This window comes from Musca vetustissima, unplaced genomic scaffold (genome assembly GCF_032173495.1).
Source record: "Musca vetustissima isolate MV318-11 ecotype Yass unplaced genomic scaffold, APGP_CSIRO_Mvet_v1 utg4398, whole genome shotgun sequence".
NCBI lineage: Eukaryota > Metazoa > Arthropoda > Insecta > Diptera > Muscidae > Musca > Musca vetustissima.
This window is the reverse complement of record NW_026883621.1, coordinates 155,573-174,601: the sequence shown is the minus strand read 5'-3', so window position 1 is coordinate 174,601 and position 19,029 is coordinate 155,573. Positions and strand designations below refer to the sequence as shown.

General features: G+C 35.1%; 1 protein-coding gene across 1 annotated transcript; it reads right to left on the bottom strand.

Annotated features, from left to right (window-relative positions):
- Window positions 1–13,865: 13,865 nt before the first annotated feature.
- On the bottom strand, window positions 13,866–18,723 carry LOC133330542 (G-protein coupled receptor Mth2-like). The gene is made up of 6 exons (XM_061538978.1): window positions 18,181–18,723; window positions 14,996–15,347; window positions 14,646–14,912; window positions 14,414–14,585; window positions 14,155–14,349; window positions 13,866–14,028 (listed from the first exon to the last, which is right to left on the bottom strand). The coding sequence occupies exons 1-6, from the start codon at window positions 18,637–18,639 to the stop codon at window positions 13,866–13,868; spliced, it is 1,608 nt and encodes a 535-aa protein (XP_061394962.1). The 5' UTR covers window positions 18,640–18,723.
- Window positions 18,724–19,029: the final 306 nt, after the last annotated feature.

The window sequence follows — 19,029 nt, the reverse complement described above, 5'->3', positions numbered from 1 at the left end:
GAAAACAATGAGAGAGTGAGAGAGCAAACAAAAATATAATATTGAGTTCAAATGTTGTTGTGAAGAACAAATAAATAGAGAGATGAATGAGAGCGGGAGTACGTATATGTGTGATCTCATTGATACGTATCCCCCAGTGCATGATTCAAATGTCTTCTTTCTTACCTTGCCGAGTCTCTATCAATCAAAATTTGAAAAACAAAAACAAAAATGTGTTTATGGATCTATTGTTGTTGCCTTAATTTTTTTTATTTGGCTTTCACGTTAATGTGGTTTTTTAGCAATTACTTCCGAATAAACAAATATCTGATTTAATAATATGTGTATTATATTTTTCGATGGTGTTGTTGTTGCAATAATACCAGATTAAATAATAGATGATTAATATTCTGTGGGATTTTGTTCTTTGTTCACTTCATTTTGTTTAGCATTTGGCGGCTTTGATTAATTTCCCTTTGCTCGCTGTGCTTTCTATTCTAGCATGCTTTTTGTTGCTGTTGTTGTTACTTAGATTTCTTATTTGTTTGTTTGTTTTAAATTTAGATATTTTTTCTGCTTAATGAATTTTTTTCCTCCATTGCCTTTGGAGCGCAGAAATAAAACCACCGACCGACCGACCGATAGACCACAACGCGAATGCCAGATGCCGATCACCAAACGTTTTGTGTTGTATGCCGCGCTACCGTTGATTAGAAACTGCCGTTTTGTTTATAGCCAACAAAACGGTTGCCTCTCGTTTTGCCATGCTTTGGATTTGAGATACAATGTTTTTTTTATGTTGATGTTCTGCTTTCGTCGAGAAAAGTTTTGCAGTACCTTAGTAAAGGTAAACACCTTCATTTTGTTTTCTTCTAAGCTTTTTTTTCGTATACTTTAAGTTGGATGATAAGTTTGGTTTATAGTTGTCCAACAGGTGGCGTTGCTCGACAGTGGTTGTGTGTACAGTTGAAGGCGGCAATAAAATTTTTGAGCTTTGTCAATTTGTGTATACAGTCCAAATTATTTACATCGCTTCGTATTCAAGTTTTGTAGCCACAGAATTATTTTTGGTACATTATTTTATAGTATAGTACAGTATATCTCGAATGCCAGTATGTAGAGGCGTCAAGACCTGATTATGGACTACACATATCTAAAGAAAATCTAAAAAATGCAAATTTTTGGTAAAGTTATTAGCTTTTCAATATAATGAAGAGGGCAAAAATGTGTACAGTACTAATTTGTATATACAGTCCAAATTATTTTAATCGCTTCGTATTCAAAATGCCATCAGAATTATTTTTGATTCTTGCAAAACAGAATATAGTGAATAATTTAAAATGATTTTGTCGTCGATTTTTCATTTGGATTTCTTGATATTGGGCTTTTATTTTTCAGAAAGAATGTACTGTATTTCCCGAATGTAAGGATGTAGCCATGTCAAATTTTGTCCATATCCTATCTAGGATATTTGCATTAAATCTGTGAACAGAAAATTGTTCTATGATTACGGAAAAAAAAATTCGGAGCTCAAAGGGTTAAATCTGTGTACAGAAATTACTGCTATGATCACTGAAAAATATTCGGACTCAAGGGGGTTTAATATCTTTATCTATCTATACTAAAAAAAGAGTAAAGTGATTTACTGACTGACTTATCGATACATCAACGCCCAGACGAAACGACTGAAGCTAGAATCTTGAAATTTTGAGTGAGGGTCGGTCTTAGTTCGAAGGTGACAGATAAGGCTGGGTTTTTGGAAATTCGTACTAGAACGGTACGAAAAGTACTAAATGTGTTACCATTTGTATTTGACGAAAAAGTAGAGCTAGAACTCTTAAATTTTAAATGAGGCTCACTGATGTAGAATAGAATAGCAAAGTGTATTTTAGGACAGTATGCGAAAAGTACTAAAATGTACTAAATTTGGTACAATTTCGTAGCATGTGAATGGAAAGAGCTAAAAACTTTAAATTTGGAATGCGAATTAGGATTGAGAAATAGGTTTTATATAAGGAGATGTTTTTGAAAGTGTGTACTCATATGTCCGAAAAGTACTATAGTACTATATTTGGTACAAATTTGATTTGGAAGTATACATCGAGCTGGAAGCCTGAAAATTTAAATTAGATACGTCGTTTTGGAATTTTTATACCCACCACAACTATATGGTCAGGGTATTATAGCTTTGTGCAGCCCCAAAAGTTGGTAACACCGCGAAACCCTTAAGTATACCGATCGTCATATCTCGACTAGTTGAGTCGATGTAGACATGTGTGTCCGTCCGTCCGTCTGTCCATTATAATTTGTAAACACGATGCAGCCCCAGTTATGGACCAATCTTCACGAATTTTTGCATGTATGATTGGTTCTGGCCAATGAAGATCCCCATTTGTTTTTGGTAAAGATCGGCTAATATTTAGGGGATGAAAACTTTATTTTTGTTTGATTTTCTGGTCGCTCCAGAGGCCGCAGTTATGGACCGAACATTGGCAAATTTTACATGGAGAAGGTGATATAACCATGGCTGTTTTGATAAAGATCGTCAATATTTATCGGTCAAATGGACCCTGACTTTTGTGTGAAAAAAGACAAAATTTGTATTCTATGGCGTATATATTTATTCCTTAAGGACATTGACCGGAGAAGTTGATATGAGTGGTTGACCTTTAAATTGATACCAATTATATTGTTGTACATATGTACTCGGATGTACGTAAATAATTACAGGTGTCTACGTATTCAGATATTATTAGCTACCAATTATCACACTAGAGGACGGAAATATAAGGCTGATCGTTTATGGTCAAGGACAACGCCTATAATTTTCAGTAATGATCAGATAATATATTTTGGATGAAGTGGAACGAAAACTTCATTATTTCTGTTTTTCCAGTCGATTTATGGGCTACAATTGAAATCCGAACATCACAACAAAACCCACGGTGAAGGGAATCTGCAGAAGTAATTAGAAGAGCTGTACTGAATATTAATAGTATTTTTTACCTCAAGTCGGTCAAGAGGGTGCAAATATTGTGGAAATTGTGTAGGGTATCATATGGTCGGCCCCGTCCGACTGTACTGCCCCACTCACTGGTTTTAGTTATGTGTACGAAAAGTACTAAATCGTACTATAATTGATACAATTTGGATTTGGGTGAACCGATAGAGTGGAAATAATGAAATTTAGAGTCAGGATCACTGTAGGGGTGTAGGATTGGGGTCAGGATTCAGTTTAAGAAATTAATACTTATGGGTACTAAATAGTACTAAATTTGGTACAATTTGAACTTTAGGTGAACCAATAGAGCTAGAGTCATGAAATTTGGAGTCAGGATCACTGTTGAGGTGTAAGATGGAGATATGTAAGAAGTTTTAGAAATTCGTACTACTGTGTGCTAAATTTGGTACAATTTGAATTGTGGATAGAGTTGGAATCCTGGATGTAGGATCACTGTGGGGGTGTAGGTTTGGGTTAAGTAGGAAGTTTTGGAAATTCGTACTACTTTAAATTGTACCAAATTTAGTATACAATTTGGTACAATTTAAAATGTGTGTGAACCAATAGAGTTGGAAACCTGAAATTTGAATTTGGAATCATTGTGGGGGTGTAGAATTGGGGTATGCAGGAAGTTTTGTTTGATGGTTGAGGTGGGTACTTATGGAAATAATGTGTTCTAAATGGAAATAAATTTGGTAAAATGTGGATTTGGATGAACCTTTGGTAATAAATGATACTCAAATTTAATGTATGGTCGATATTAATTGTGGATTACTTACTTTTTCTGTCATATGCAGTTTTCAGTGAAAATAAAATAATATGTTAATACATGTTTAAATATTTCCCACATTCGCTAACAAAGTAGCGGACATATACTAGTATTCGAATAATTTAAAGTGATTTTTCGCTCTTCTTAATATTAGATTATATTATTTCTAAAAATACTAAGTATTAAATCTTTGCACATAAAGTAATTCTTTAGTCACCGAAAAAAGTCGGGGTTAATTTTTGTACGGAGCCCAATATTCTATCCTATATCTGTGAAAAGGATTAATTTATTAATTTTATAATCATATAAGGGTTGATTGAGAATCCGCGTTTAAAGATTTTAAACTCATGTTCGTTTTTTATACCCTACACAACTACACCGCGAAATATTGGCCCTAGACCCACCTATAAGTTCACCGATCATATCTCGACTAGCTGAGTCGATCTAGACATGTGTGGCCGTCCGTCTGCCCATTATAATTTGTAAACACTATACAGGCCACAGTTATGGACCAATCTTCACGAAATTTTGCATGTAGGATGAGTCCTGCCCAATGAAGACCCCTATTGTTTTTGGTAAAGATCGGTTTAATTTAATTTACTTAATTTTTTGTCAGTTTTTCTTGGCGCTCCAGAGGCCGCAGTTATGGACCGAACATCGGCAAATTTTACATGGAGAAGGGGATTGGGCCAAAGAATAACCATGGCTGTTTTGATAAAGATTGGTCAATATTTAGCGGGTCAAATCAAATATTTTATTACTGTTTTAATTGAAGAATTCAATATGTTAAAAACTCATTCATGTATATTTTGTCGACAATTGAAAAAGCTAGCCAAAGTGATTTACGCAGATAGAGAACAAGATTGTCATATACAAAAAAATTGGTTGCGGGTTTTTGGGCGTTGTACAAAGGTGCCTCACGCTTAAAAGTACCCCCTCTCTCCTATTACATGATGAGGGATATTTTAACAAATACAGGTCTTAGTATTGACATAAGTCCTATAAAAGATCCCACACACTTTCGGTATTTTTTAAGTTTGTAATTTGGTATTTCTGAAGTTTGGAAGCTAATAGTTTTCCTTCAAAACTGTAATTTGGTATTCTGGGTTTAAGGAGAGTACTTCTGGAAGGATTCAAAAAACCCCAGAAGGGTTCCATTTATATAAAACTAAAATAATGTTAAAATAAAAATTCATTTTCATTTTATTTCATATTCAGAAAGAAGAATTCTTTGGTTTTTTTTTATTTACAACAAAACATTTAAGAATTTTGAATAGCTTGTGCAATATGTGTGTTCAGTTTTTTGTTTGTTTTCATTCTTATTATATAACATTAATATTATCCTATATATAATTTTAAAACAGGAATACTTAAACATTAATTTTAGTTCATATTTATAATTTAAAAAAATGAGTAACAAGAAATATTTAAAGTAAAAAAAAAGAATAAGTGGTCAACAGTTAATTTACAATTTATAAAAATCAAACATAGAGAAGGTAGCATAAAACTTATCTATAAAGAAAAGGAATGATTATAATATATATTGTAAAAATGTTTACTACATCTAAGAGAAAGGTGGAGAGAGAGATGGACACTAAACAAAATTTGATCATATTAAATTTTAAGTAATTCCAAAGCAAAACTTATTTTTGATGGAGAGATATGTATTTTATGGTGTTGCATTTTGACTAGGATTTTGTAGGGTTTGTTTTTGTTTCTTATACCTGAAAACTTTTATATATGGGTTTGTTGTAATACCAAATTTTGTAACATCTTTAAATGGGCCCTATATACATATTATCCACTAGAAACCCCAAAATGGATTTTTTGCGGAAACAATAAAAATATTTGGATATCAATTATTCTAGGAAACAAATAAAATTTTTCCGGACCGCACTTTGTATGCTCTTCACCACGAGATGACCACTCAAAATACCTAAAATCAGTCTGTTGCTTTTGTCAATTGTCCGCGAGGTAGTTTTATTCCCTGAGAAAAAGAATTACAATTTTCAAAAATTCGTCTAGGATCTTAAACACTACCGATAATGAAATGTGAGCTTTATATGGCCGGGCTGTGCCAAACACGATCCTATATTGTAACATTTTTGGAAACTTGTTTTCACCCTCTAAGAACTGGACTGAAAATGCGGCCATGACCATGGAAATCTGTGTATTCTTCTATATTGATAGAACATTTGGAGGTCGACATATTTCTTTTTGTGTGGAATATAGTTTATGGATCTTCTGGAAAATGTTGGACCTCTGAAAAAATATTATCTAAAACATTCACGCCTATTGGTCCTGAGGAAAATGTTGGACCTCTGAAAAAATATTATCTAAAACATTCACGCCTATTGTCCTGAGGAAAATGATGGACCTCTGAAAAAATATTACCTAAAACATCCACCCCTATTGGTCCTCTGGAAAATGTTGGACCTCTGACAAAAATATTATCTAAACATCCACGCCTATTGGTCCTCTGGAAAATGTTGGACCTCTGAAAAAATATTATCTAAAACATCCACTCCTATTGGTCCTCTGGAAAATGTTGGACTTCTGAGAAAATATTATCTAAAACATCCACGTCTATTGGTCCTTTGAAAAATGTTGGACGTCCGAAAAAATATTATCCAAAATATCCACGCCTATTGATCTTCGGAAAAAATATTATCTAAAAAATAGACGGCTATTAGTCCTCCAAAAAAAGATTATATAAAAAATCCAGGCCTATTCGTCTTCTGAAAAAATATTATTTAAAAAAATCCACGTCTATGGGGAATTTGTTCTTCTGAAAAAATTTAGCACCCCCTCCAAAATCTTGCACAATCAATATATCACTCCTTTTAAGAAATCCATAATTAGAAATGTTAACATATTTTCGATATTTTAATCGGAAAATTATGGTAAGCATTCGTAAAAATTATGATTGATGTTTGTAAAATGCAAAAGTAAGGATTAAAACCAGTGAACGGAGCAGTATAGTCGGACGGGGCCGACCATACGATACCCTACACAACTAACACGGAACTCAAATTTTCTGCGGATGTTTATTCTGAGCCTGGGCAATATTTAGTGATATTGGCATCCTATTGCCCGATTAGAAATAAACAGCACCTCTTCCTCACACTGACATATTTTCCGAATATTACGAGTATTCAGTACAGCTATTGTCCAGATTCCCTTCACCGTGGGTTGTGTTGTGATGTTCGGCTTTCATTTGTGGTCTATATATCGACTCGAAAATAACACAACAAATTAAGTTTTCGGTCCACTTCATTCCAAAATTATTATCTGATCATCACCGAAAATTATAGGCGTTGTCCTTGACCATAACTGGAACCTTACGGAACATTTCAAAGCGATCAGCGCTATAGATTCGCGCTCTAGAGTGATAATGGGTTACTAAATAATATACGGATACGGAGATACCTGTAAATATTTAGGTGTAACTCCCACATCCGAGCACATACAACAATATAATTGGTATTAATTTAAAGGTCAACCACTCCTCTTGGATATAATATCAACTTCTCGAGTCTATGTCATTCAGGGGTATTTCATTTTCACACAAAAGTCAGGGTCAATTTGACCCGCTAAATATTGACCAATCTTTATCAAAACAGGCATGCTAATTCTTGGGCCCGATCCCCTTCTTCATGCAAAATTTCACGATGTTTGGACCATTATTACGGCCTCTGGAACGACCAGAAAAACCGTCAAAAATTTAGTATTTGGTCCATTTCATCCCCTAAATATTAACCGATCTTTCCCAAAAACAGTAGGGGTCTTCATTGGCCAGAACCCATCCTACATGCAAAATTTCGTGAAGATTGGTCCATAACTGTGGCCTGTATCGTGTTTACAAATTATAATGGACAGACGGACAGACGGACGGACGGACACACATGTCTAGATCGACTCAACTAGTCGAGATATGACGATCGGTATACTTAAAGGTGGGTCTAGGGCCAATATTTCGCTGCGTTACAAACTTTTGGGGCTGCACAAAGCTATAATACCCTGACAACATAGTTGTGTAGGGTATAAAAATTATACATTTTTCCTCTTATTTCATGCATTTAATTACTTTTAATAATTTAAAAATATATTTTTTAAATAATATTTATAAACATATTATAAGCATACGTAATAACTTTTAAATGCTTTGGAATTACTTCAGTCCGGATTTTTATTTGCTGTTTAAATAATATTAATAACTAATGCAGGACACTTTACTCTATCCCTGCGTCCTTAAAATTTTTTTCATTTTTTTCCTTAATTTTATTTTATTAAAAATAAAATAAAATTAAACAAATAGTGATCAACACTAATCGAAAATCGAACATTAACAAAGCTTTCGATCGTTACGTTTTTGTTCTTTCCTTAATGTCTTTTTGTTTCTATGCATTCTAAAACTACATAAATCTTATTAAAAAAAAAATAAAAACTATATTAAAATATTCTTAAATACAACTAAAAATTAAGATTCGATAGAGAATTAATTAAGGCCATATTGATTTTTTTGTTAGCTACTTGCTAGGCACATTTGTAGGGAAATGGTGGGTAGACGGATCTAATCGGACTTAATCAAAACTGGTAACACTTTCAAGTGGTCGAATTAATGGCTTCTCCGATTGTACAATATTAGTGGTTAAATTGCCCATACTGCTGGTTGTGGTTCGTGTTGAATATTGACTCTGTCGTTGGGGATTACTGCTGCTGGCTTCACGTACCGATGAGTATCTGCGGGAAAAACGTGGAAAAATAAAAAAATATTAATTTTGTACTCTTTTTAAATGTTACACACACACACAAACAAATATTTAAATCTACATGCATTAAATTACAAATAAAAAAACAACAAATTAATTGTGGTTTAGTAACAAAACATAAAATGCTCAGGTTAGGTGGTTGTAAAATATGTTGGATTATTTACAACTAAATTTTAGTGCTATTCATAAATGTTAATTCAACATTTTTTAATTAATTCCATGTTTTCCTTGTGTAGTGTTGCATTAAATGTGTGTTTCATGCCACCAAATGATCCCCACACACCATAAGTGTTGCATTTATAGCCACATCTGTTTCTTAGTTATTTTACCTTTTTGTTCGAAGATTCGGTAATTCATGTTTTGTTTTTTTTTTTTAAAGCTGTTCTTTTTTGTTTGTATTTAAAATTTCATGGGGTTGGATGTTGTCATTGGTATGGAAAATACTTTTGATTTCTGTGTCATCACCGAATTGATGGAATTCGTTGAATTTGTGGAATTGGATTTTGGTGTACCGGGTCTCTTGAAATAGCTTTTGAAGGTGGGGGTGAAAATAATTTTTAATTTTTAATTAAATTTGTAGGCAAAATGGAAATGATTTTTTCGTTTTTTTATAAATATATTTTTAAAATATTTTAGTTGTCCTGACAAAAAAATTAGCAAGTTTCGATTGCAGAATAATTTATAAATTCTTAATAATTGCTGTTCTAATGACGAAGGATAATATTAAATTTGTAATTCCCTTGTCATTCAGATGATACGGCATAATGAATATATTAGGCTGGGGAAAAAGAAATCCATTATTTTTATATAAACTATAGGACTTTATTTAACATGCCTCGGAATGCCCGATTTTGTTGTATGATTTGTTACCATTTTAAAGGTAACTTCATAATGCCTCTCTCATAGAAGTCCTGCTATTTATTTGCAAACAAGTCTAGTAGTCGATTTTCACAATCCTTCCTTGATACAATTTTTTTTATCATTAAAGAAATTTTGCAATGCAAGAAAAAGTCCGGACTGTATGGCGGATGCATTAAAACTTCCAAACCAAGAAGTCGAAGTTTCTGTCGAGTCACTGTAGATGTGTGTGGCCTAGCGATGTCCTGGTGGAACACGACACCTCTCCTGATGGCCAATTCTGGCCGTTTCTGGTCAATTGTAAATGGTTTCCAACAGTTTTTTGGTTGATTTTTAGCACCTGGGCGGTGTTACGACTGCTAACGTGCCGGTCAACTTTGATCATTTCTCCGATTTTATTGACATTTTCGACGACAGGCCTACCTGTGCGAGGAGCATTTTTAACATCAAAAATTCCTGAACGGAATCTACGAAACCAAAATTGGCTGTTACAATATCGGAACCATAAACACCATTCACAATTTTAGCCGCTTGGCTTGGCATTTTAGCCTTTGTCAAAGAAAAACTTTAAAATGTACCGAATTTCCTCTTTGTCCACTTCCATTTTTAACACCCTGTAACTCACAACTTTTTATACGCTACACAACTATGTTGTCAGGGTATTATAGCTTTGTGCAGCCCCAAAAGTTTGTAACGCCGCGAAATATTGGTTCTAGACCCACCTTTAAGTATACCGATCGTCATATCTCGACTAGCTGAGTCGATCTAGACATGTGTGTCCGTCCGTCTGTCCATTATAATTTGTAAACACGATACAGGCCACAGTTATGGATCAATCTTCAACTTTGCATGTAGGATTGGTTCTGGTTAATATTTAGGGGATGAAATGGACCAAATACTAAATTTTTGGCCGGTTTTTCTAGTCACTCCAAAGGCCGCAATAATGACCCGAACATCGTGAAATTTAGCATGGAGAAGGGGATCGGGCCATAGAATAAGCATGCATGTTTTGATAAAGATCAGTCAATATTTAGCGGGTCAAATGGACCCTGACTTTTGTGTGAAAAATGACAAAATTTGTATTCTATAGCGTATATATTTACCCTTGAAGGACATAGACCCTAGAAGTTAATATTATATCCAAGAGGAGTGGTTGACCTTTAAATTAATACCAATTATATTGTTGTGTGTGCTCGGATGTGGGAGTTACAACTAAATATTTACAGGTATCACCGTATTCGTATATCATTTAGTAACCCATTATCACTGTAGAGAGCGGAACTATAGCGCTGATCGCTTTGAAATGTTCCATGAGGTTCCAGTTATGGTCAAGGACAACGCCTATAATTTTCGGTGATGATCAGATAATAATTTTGGAATGAAGTGGACCGAAAACTTAATTTGTTGTGTTATTTTTGAGTCGATCTATAGACCACAAATGAAAGCCGAACATCACAACACAACCCACGGTGAAGGGAATCTGGACAATAGCTGTACTGAATACTCGTAATATTCGGAAAGTATGTCAGTGTAAGGAAGGGGTGCTATTTACCTCTAATCGGGCAAGAGGGTGCAAATATCACGAAATATTGTCCAGGCTCGGAATAAGCATCCGCAGAAAGTTTGAGTTCCGTGGTAGTTGTGTAGGGTATCGTATGGTCGGCGCCGTCCGAATATACTGCACCGCTCACTGGTTTTTTACGGCTAAATTTCAGCCTTCCAACGAGCATGTGGAAGAAAAGAAGAAGGAAGAAGAACCCGAAGAGTCCGATGGCGATATGGGCTTTGCTCTCTTCGATTAAACTGGACGACACAATGGTTTGTTTTGTTTTTACCACCATCAACAAAAACAACAACAAGAACAACAACAACTGGTTTTTTACTGCTAAATTTCAGCCTTCCAACGAGCATAAATCTGAAATTGTTTGATCGATGTCTGCGTATTCTGATATTATTTAGTAAGTAATTACCACACTAGAGGGCGGAAATGTCGGACAGATTTATTTGAAATTTCAAAGTTCCGGTTTTGGTCAGGGACGACGCCCATAATTTTCAATGATGTTGAGATGATATTAAGGGCGTGCCATGAACCGAAACTTTATTTTTGTCACATTTTCTAGTAGTTTTTAGAGGCCATTATTATATAGATAACGTCACATATTTTGCACGGTAGAGGGCATCCGATCGAATACTTAGAACGGCTGTTTAGATGATGAACAGTCAATATTCCGAATTTGACCAAATTTGTATTTTATGGCGTAAATTGACCAGGCTCAGAATATAGAACGGCAGAATGTTAGATTTTCGTGGCAGTTGTTGTGCATGGTAACAGCAAATTTTCCTACCAAATTTTATAAAAAGTGGTCCATTTTTTTAAGTTCCTCATAAAAATCCAATCCAATTATGAAATAAAAAAATTTAATAAACTTGAAAGCGAAAAGTTCCCACCTAAATATTGGTGTCTTGTAAACAGACTATTCGACTGAGTATACCACAGATATTCTTTCAGGGTGCGCAAAAATTCGCTCGCGAATGATTCAAAATACATTTAATTGTTTTGTGGTCATTTTACGAATGCATTTATGGCGATAAATTTCCTTACCAAACGAGCATTCGCCAAAGAATATTCGCCCACACATAGGAAACGAGTGAGAGCACACAACAACGTTCGTTCGTTTCGTTTGGTGGTTGAAATTCTTTCTGACATTCTCTCACGAATGAAAACAAACATTCTCAAATTCTCGCGAATGCTCAAAACGATTTTTTATGAAATTTTTGTTTGTTGTTGTTTTTAACAGTGCTCGCGAGCATTCGCGAACATTTGTTTTTTGAGTTTTTCAAAAGAATGTTCTTCAGTAACGAATGCTCAAACGAAAAGAATGCAATTTGAATCATTCGCGAGCGAATGAATGAATCAACGACGATTGGAGCGAAATTTTATCGTTCGTGAATTTTTCGTACAATGCAAACATTCGCGAGAGATTGCAAATGCTTGTTTATTCATTGTAACTTTATCATTAGCGATAAATTGAAAACATTCGAATTCTCGCCCGTGAGCATTCGTGAGAAAGAGCGAATTTTAATTATTCTTCGCACCTTGTATTCTTTTCTGCAGGTTCAAAATGACCACATATATCTTGAAATTATCAGCAAAAATACAATTACCCAAAAATACAAAAACCAGTGAGCGGAGTAGTATAGTCGGACGGGGCCGACCATACAATACGCTACACAACTACCACGAAATTCTAACTTTCTATGGATGTTTATTCCGAGCCTGGGCAATATTTCGAGATATTTGCACCCTCTTGCCAATTAGAGACCAACGGCATCTCTTCCTTACACTTACATATTTTGCGAATATTACTAATATTCAGTACAGCCCTTCTAATTACTTGTCCATATTCCCTTCACCGTGGGTTGGGTTGTGATGTTCGTCTTATAATTGTGGCCTATAGATCGACTCGAAAACAAAAAAATAAGTCTTCGGTCTACTATATCCCAAAATTATTATCTGGTCATCGCCGAAAATTATAGGCGTTGTCCTTGACCATACCTGGATCCTCATAAAAAATGTCAAAGCTATCAGCGCTATATTTAAGCCCTCTAGTGTGGTAATGGGTTACTAAATAATATCTCGGTACGTAAGCACCTGTAAATATTTAAGTGTAACTCCCACGAGTGCATACGACAATATAATTGGTATCAATTTAAAGGTCAACTACTCCTCTTGAATATACTATCAACTTCTCGGGTCTATGCCCTTCAGGGGTAAGTCTATACTCTCTGGAATACAAATTTTATAATTTTTCACACAAAAGTTTGGGTCAATTTGAACCGCTAAATATTGACCGATCTTTATCAAACCATGCATGATTATTCTTGGGTCCTATCCCTTTGTCCATGTTTGGGCCATAATTGCGGCCTCTGGAGGGACCAGAAAAACCGACAAAAATTAAGTATATGATCCATTTTATCCCCGATAGGGGTCTTCATTGGCCAGAACCCATCCTACATGCAAAATTTCGTGAAGATTGATCCATAACTGTGGCCTGTATTGTGTTTACAAATTATAATGGGCGGACGGACGGACGGACACACATGTCTAGATCGACTCAGCTAGTCGAGATATGACGTTCGGTATACTTAAAGGTGGCTCTAGGACCAATATTTCGCGGCGTTATAAACTCTTGGGACTGCACAAAGCTATAAAAGGTGCAAATTCTGAAATCTTTATGGCAACGTTAAAATTCGGAAAGCGATAGCTAGAATATTCGAATAGCTAATTTGTATGCACATCAATTTAAATATATACAATTAAAAAAAATGCAATAAAAAAGCAACAACATCTACACAACACCAATAGAGAGAAAATAATTTAAAACAGGGAGTCGGGAACCACTGCCAGTCTTACTTTTCCGTTAAAAAAACGAATAAAATATTTACTAAAAATTAAAAAAAAAAAAAATCCTAAATCATCACTAATTCACACTTCATGCGAATGAACATTCGAGGTATTACTCGATAGGGCACGTCGTATCATGATCATGTGTTTAATTTGTATAGAGACTTCGTGAAAACGTCGTCGCACCATAGACTGGGCCAGTGTGGTAGTGTTTGTATCGCGGGATGGTCGTTCCCGACAACTACTAAATCAAAAATGAAATTATAAATAATTATATTTAAAATAATAAATAAATTCAAAAATAAATAAGTAAGAAAAATCAAATCAAATGGACGCCACAAATAATCAAGTTGCGCTAAAGCCAACTTACCGATTGGTTATCAGCATTTTAACCTTTCGTTTCATAACGAACAGCATAAAGATGAGGAAACCCTGTACAGCATTGCAGATATCGGCGGCATAGAATATTTTCGCCCATTTACTTTCAGGCCCAACAAAGTACGATATGATTTCCAGGGACCAGGTGACACCCATTACCAGGAAGAGGCGTAAAAATAAACCAAACCTACGGGGGAGGTTGGAGAAAATTAAAAAACAAATGGGACAGTTTTTTTAATTTTCCAACTTACTTATCCTTCTCCTTTTTCAGATTCCTTGTGCTATCCTCCTTGGCCATTATCCTAGCCATTTCCTTTTGTACTCGATGGATTTTCAAGGCCGTCATTACAAACATAATTATATTGGCCACAATAATAAACATAATTGGCGTAAAGAAGTAAATGAAACCAGCCCAGGTGGTCACTAAAATAATTGGCATCGTCATTTAGTTACAACAAATGGGGTATCCTTGCAATTACTCACTGTTTATCCAACAATAATGACCACCACCAATACCCGGCTTCAGATCATCCTTTAAATGTTCGGGCATATCCACATATTCCTGAATATACCATGTGGCCAAGAGACATAGCACCGGAATGCCCCAAGAGTACAGCGAGTACATGATGAAACGCTTCTTCTCCAGTGAGCGATTGATGCCACGGGTGCCACGGAAATTGTGCCATAAATCAAAACTGATAACATTCAACCAGAAGAAGGCAGCCATAAAAAAGTAGTAACAGGTGTAACCTTTAAAAGGAGGAATATGGCAAAACAAAAAAAGGAAAATGAGACAGGGAATTAATTTTGGCGCGCACACACACACAACTTACCCAAAACCTTGCACTCAATACTCATGACATTCATGTGGACGTTTAAAGCACCAACACTCATTAGGGAATAGCCGACAATTAGACCAAATAAATAGCACACCAGAGATTTACCGTGTTGGTTACGTAACTCCGGTATGGCCAAATACACAATTATGGTCAGAACCATAAACGGTATGGAGAACAACATGGCATAGGCATTGATAATTTTCACAGTGCCACGGCCGGAACCAACTTCACATATTGCTGGATTTAAATAACGGCGACTGGTGTCGTTGACATCCAATGTGGTCAACATACAAAAATCCTGGCGGGTCATATATAATTCACCGGTTTCCACAAAAAGGGTGCCGTTCTGAAAATAAAAAAAAAATGGATTAACAAGGGATATTTTTCCAAGGATCAAAATAGGATTGGATTAAAAAAATCAAGGCCAAGGATTTTTTAAGAATATTTTTTAAGGACCAATAGAACTCAAGGCGTGGATTTTTTAAGAATATTTTTCCAAGGACCAATAGAACTCAAGGCGTGGATTTTTTAAGAATATTTTTTCAAGGACCAATAAAACTCAGGGCGTGGATTTTTTAAGGATATTTTTTCAAAGACCAATAGAACTCAAGGCGTGGATTTTTTAAGAATATTTTTTCAAGGACCAATAGAACTCAAGGCGTGTATTTTTTTAAGAATATTTTTTTGCAAGGACCAATAGAACTCAAGGCGTGGATTTTGTAAGAATATTTTTTCAAGGACCAATAGAACTCAGGGCGTGGATTTTTTAAGAATATTTTTTCAAGGACCAATAGAACTCAAAGTTTGGATTTTTAAGAATAGTTTTTCAAGGACCAATATAGCTCAAGGCCTGGATTTTTTAAGAACAGTTTTTCAAGGACCAATAGAACTCACGGCGTGGATTTTTTTTAAAAATATTTTTTTCAAGGACCAATAGAACTCAAGATGTGGATTTTTTAAGCAAAAATTTTCAAGGACCAATAGAACTTAAGGCGTGGATTTTTCTAAGAATAGTTTTCAAGGACCAATAGAACTCAAGGACCAATAGAACTCAAAGTTTGGATTTTTAAGAATAGTTTTTCAAGGACCAATATAGCTCAAGGCCTGGATTTTTTAAGAACAGTTTTTCAAGGACCAATAGAACTCACGGCGTGGATTTTTTTAAAAATATTTTTTCAAGGACCAATAGAACTCAAGATGTGGACTTTAAACCTATATTTTTCCAGGACCAGTTCATTATCAGACGTGGATTTGTATACCCTTCACTACACTGTGGTACAGGGTATTATGTCTTTGTGCATATGTTTGTAACAGGCAAAAATAATCGAGATAGACCCATGGTTCCTTTTGAGAATATGCATAGAATCATTTTCTGAGTCGATCTATGCATGTCCGTCCGTCCGTCCGTCTGTCCGTCTGTTCATGTTAAATTGTAAACAAAGTGCAGGTCGCATTTATGATTCGAATTGGATGAAATTTGGCACAGCTCATTTGTTTGGCCCAAGGAGGAACCCTATTGAAATTGGGAAATATCGGTTCAGATTTAGATATAGGTCCCATATATATTTTCGTCCGATTTAAGGTAAGTGGTGTACCAAAGTCCCTGTATATCTTTCGATTTGGACGAAATTTGGCACAGCGTAATGAATAAGGTGTAGAATGATGTGTGTTAAGTTTCGTGAAAATCGGTTCAGATTTCGATATAGCTCCCATATATATCTTCGTCCGATTTAATGCAAATGGTGTACCAATGTCCCTGTATATCTTTCGATTTGCATGAAATTTGGCATAGCGTACTGAAATAAGTTTAGAATGATTTGTGCTAAGTTTCGTGAAAATCGGTTCAGATTTAAATATAGCTCCCATATATATCTTCGTCCGATTTAAGGTAAGTGGTGTACCAAAGTCCCTATATATCTTTCGATTTGGACGAAATTTGGCACAGCGTACTGAATTAAGTCTAGAATGATGTGTGCAAAATTTCGTGAAAGTCGGTTCAGACTTAGATATAGCTCCCATATATATCTTCGTCCGATTTAAGGTAAATGGTGTACCAAAGTCCGTATATATCTTTCGATTTGGACGAAATTTGGCACAGCGTAATGAATAAGGTCTAGAATGATATCTGTTAAGTTTCGTGGAAATCGGTTCAGATTTATATATAGCTTCCATATATATCTTCGTCTGATTTAAGGTAAATGGTGTACCCAAGTCCCTATATATCTTTCGATTTGCACGAAATTTGGCATAGCGTACTGAATTAAGTCTAGAATGATGTGTGTTAAGTTTCGTGGAAATCGGTTCAGATTTAGATATAGCTCCCATATATATCTTCGTCCGATTTTAGCTAAATGGTGTACCAAATTTCGCATAGCGAACTGAATTAAGTTTGGAATGATGTGTAATAAGTTTCGTGAAAATCGGTTCAGATTTAGATATAACTCCCATATATAGTTTCGCCGGATTTTAGGTTAATGGTGCACCAAAGTCCCTGGAAATCTTTTCATTTGGACGAATTTCGGCATAGCGTACTGAATTAAGTCTATAATGTTTCCCTGAAATCGGTTCAGATATAGATATATAACATATTAGGACACATTAGTACATATATGTAGAATATACCCAAAGTGGTGAAGGGTATCATATAGTCGGCTCAGTGCGACTTTACTACTTTCCTTACTGGTTAAGAATATTTTTTCAAGGACCTATAGATCTTTAGACGAGGGACTTTAAACCTATATTTTTTTAAGGACCTATAGATCAATAGACTTTTGACTTTAAACCCATATTTTTTCAACGACCTATAGATCTTTAGACGTGAGAGTTTAGAACTATATTTTTTCAAGGGCCTATAGATCTTTAGACGTGGGACTTTAAACCTATATTTTTTCAGGACCAGTTGATTATCAGTCGTGGATTATTTAAGAATATATGTTTTAACTTCAATATACATCTTTAGACGTCGGAATTTAAACGTATATTTTTTTAAGGACCAATAGAATTGGAGGACCAATGGAGCTCATGTCATGGATTTTTTATGAATATTTTGTGAGGGACCAAATACCGGCCCTAATTTACAAGAATATTTCCTCAAACGTCTAATTGTTCAATATTTTTTTTTCCAATGACCAACTATAATTGTGCGTTTTATTGACGAATTTTTATTCAGTTAAACTCACCTCAAATATTTGCCAGGCATCATCGGGATATGTTTGTGGATCCAGAGCAAACATCGATTCGCAGGGACGAAATGGCACAACAGCAAATTGTCGAAATACATTAGCGTTCCGTTGTAAACCATTCCGTAGAGTGACATTTATTTCATGCGGCCACTCTCGTTCACTGGAACTATCAACGCATTCCGTGCCATTATGCATCTGGCCATAGGGACAACAGAAATTCACACATGGCTTTAGTTTACAAATACAACCACGTAAATGTGGTGGCACTCGGGTCTGGGTTACAGCATCTTTATAAACATAATTGTAGACGCCAATCAAATTGTGCGGTATCACAACACCATCGTGTAGATACGAGCCATTTTCGAATCTTTTATCACCCGTCACATTCACAGTTTGAAAGAAAAAACATGGCGTATGGAAATCACCACGTAAATGACTTCTTTCCAATTCATCCATGGACGCCGAGGCCCATAGTTCCGGAACAAAAATAAATATATAAATTAATAGAATGAGTGGTAATCGTCTCAGATGTGTGGCAGTCATTTTCTCTCTGTGGGGGTAGTACTTAAATTACGATGGTGATGACTGATAATTGGAACTGCAAAGAAAGACAAAAGTAAACATTAAAAATAAACAATTTAAACTATATATATATATATATATATATTTCTATATTAAATTGTATAACAAGTTATTTGTATTTTCAATTTAATAGTAAAATATGTGTATTCCCTTACAACATGTTGTTGCCTTTAGGAATAACAAAAGACATGGTGGACAGAACTACCGCTTCACATTTCGCCCATCCTTGTTCTAATTCATTGGCTAACAACCACACACACACAC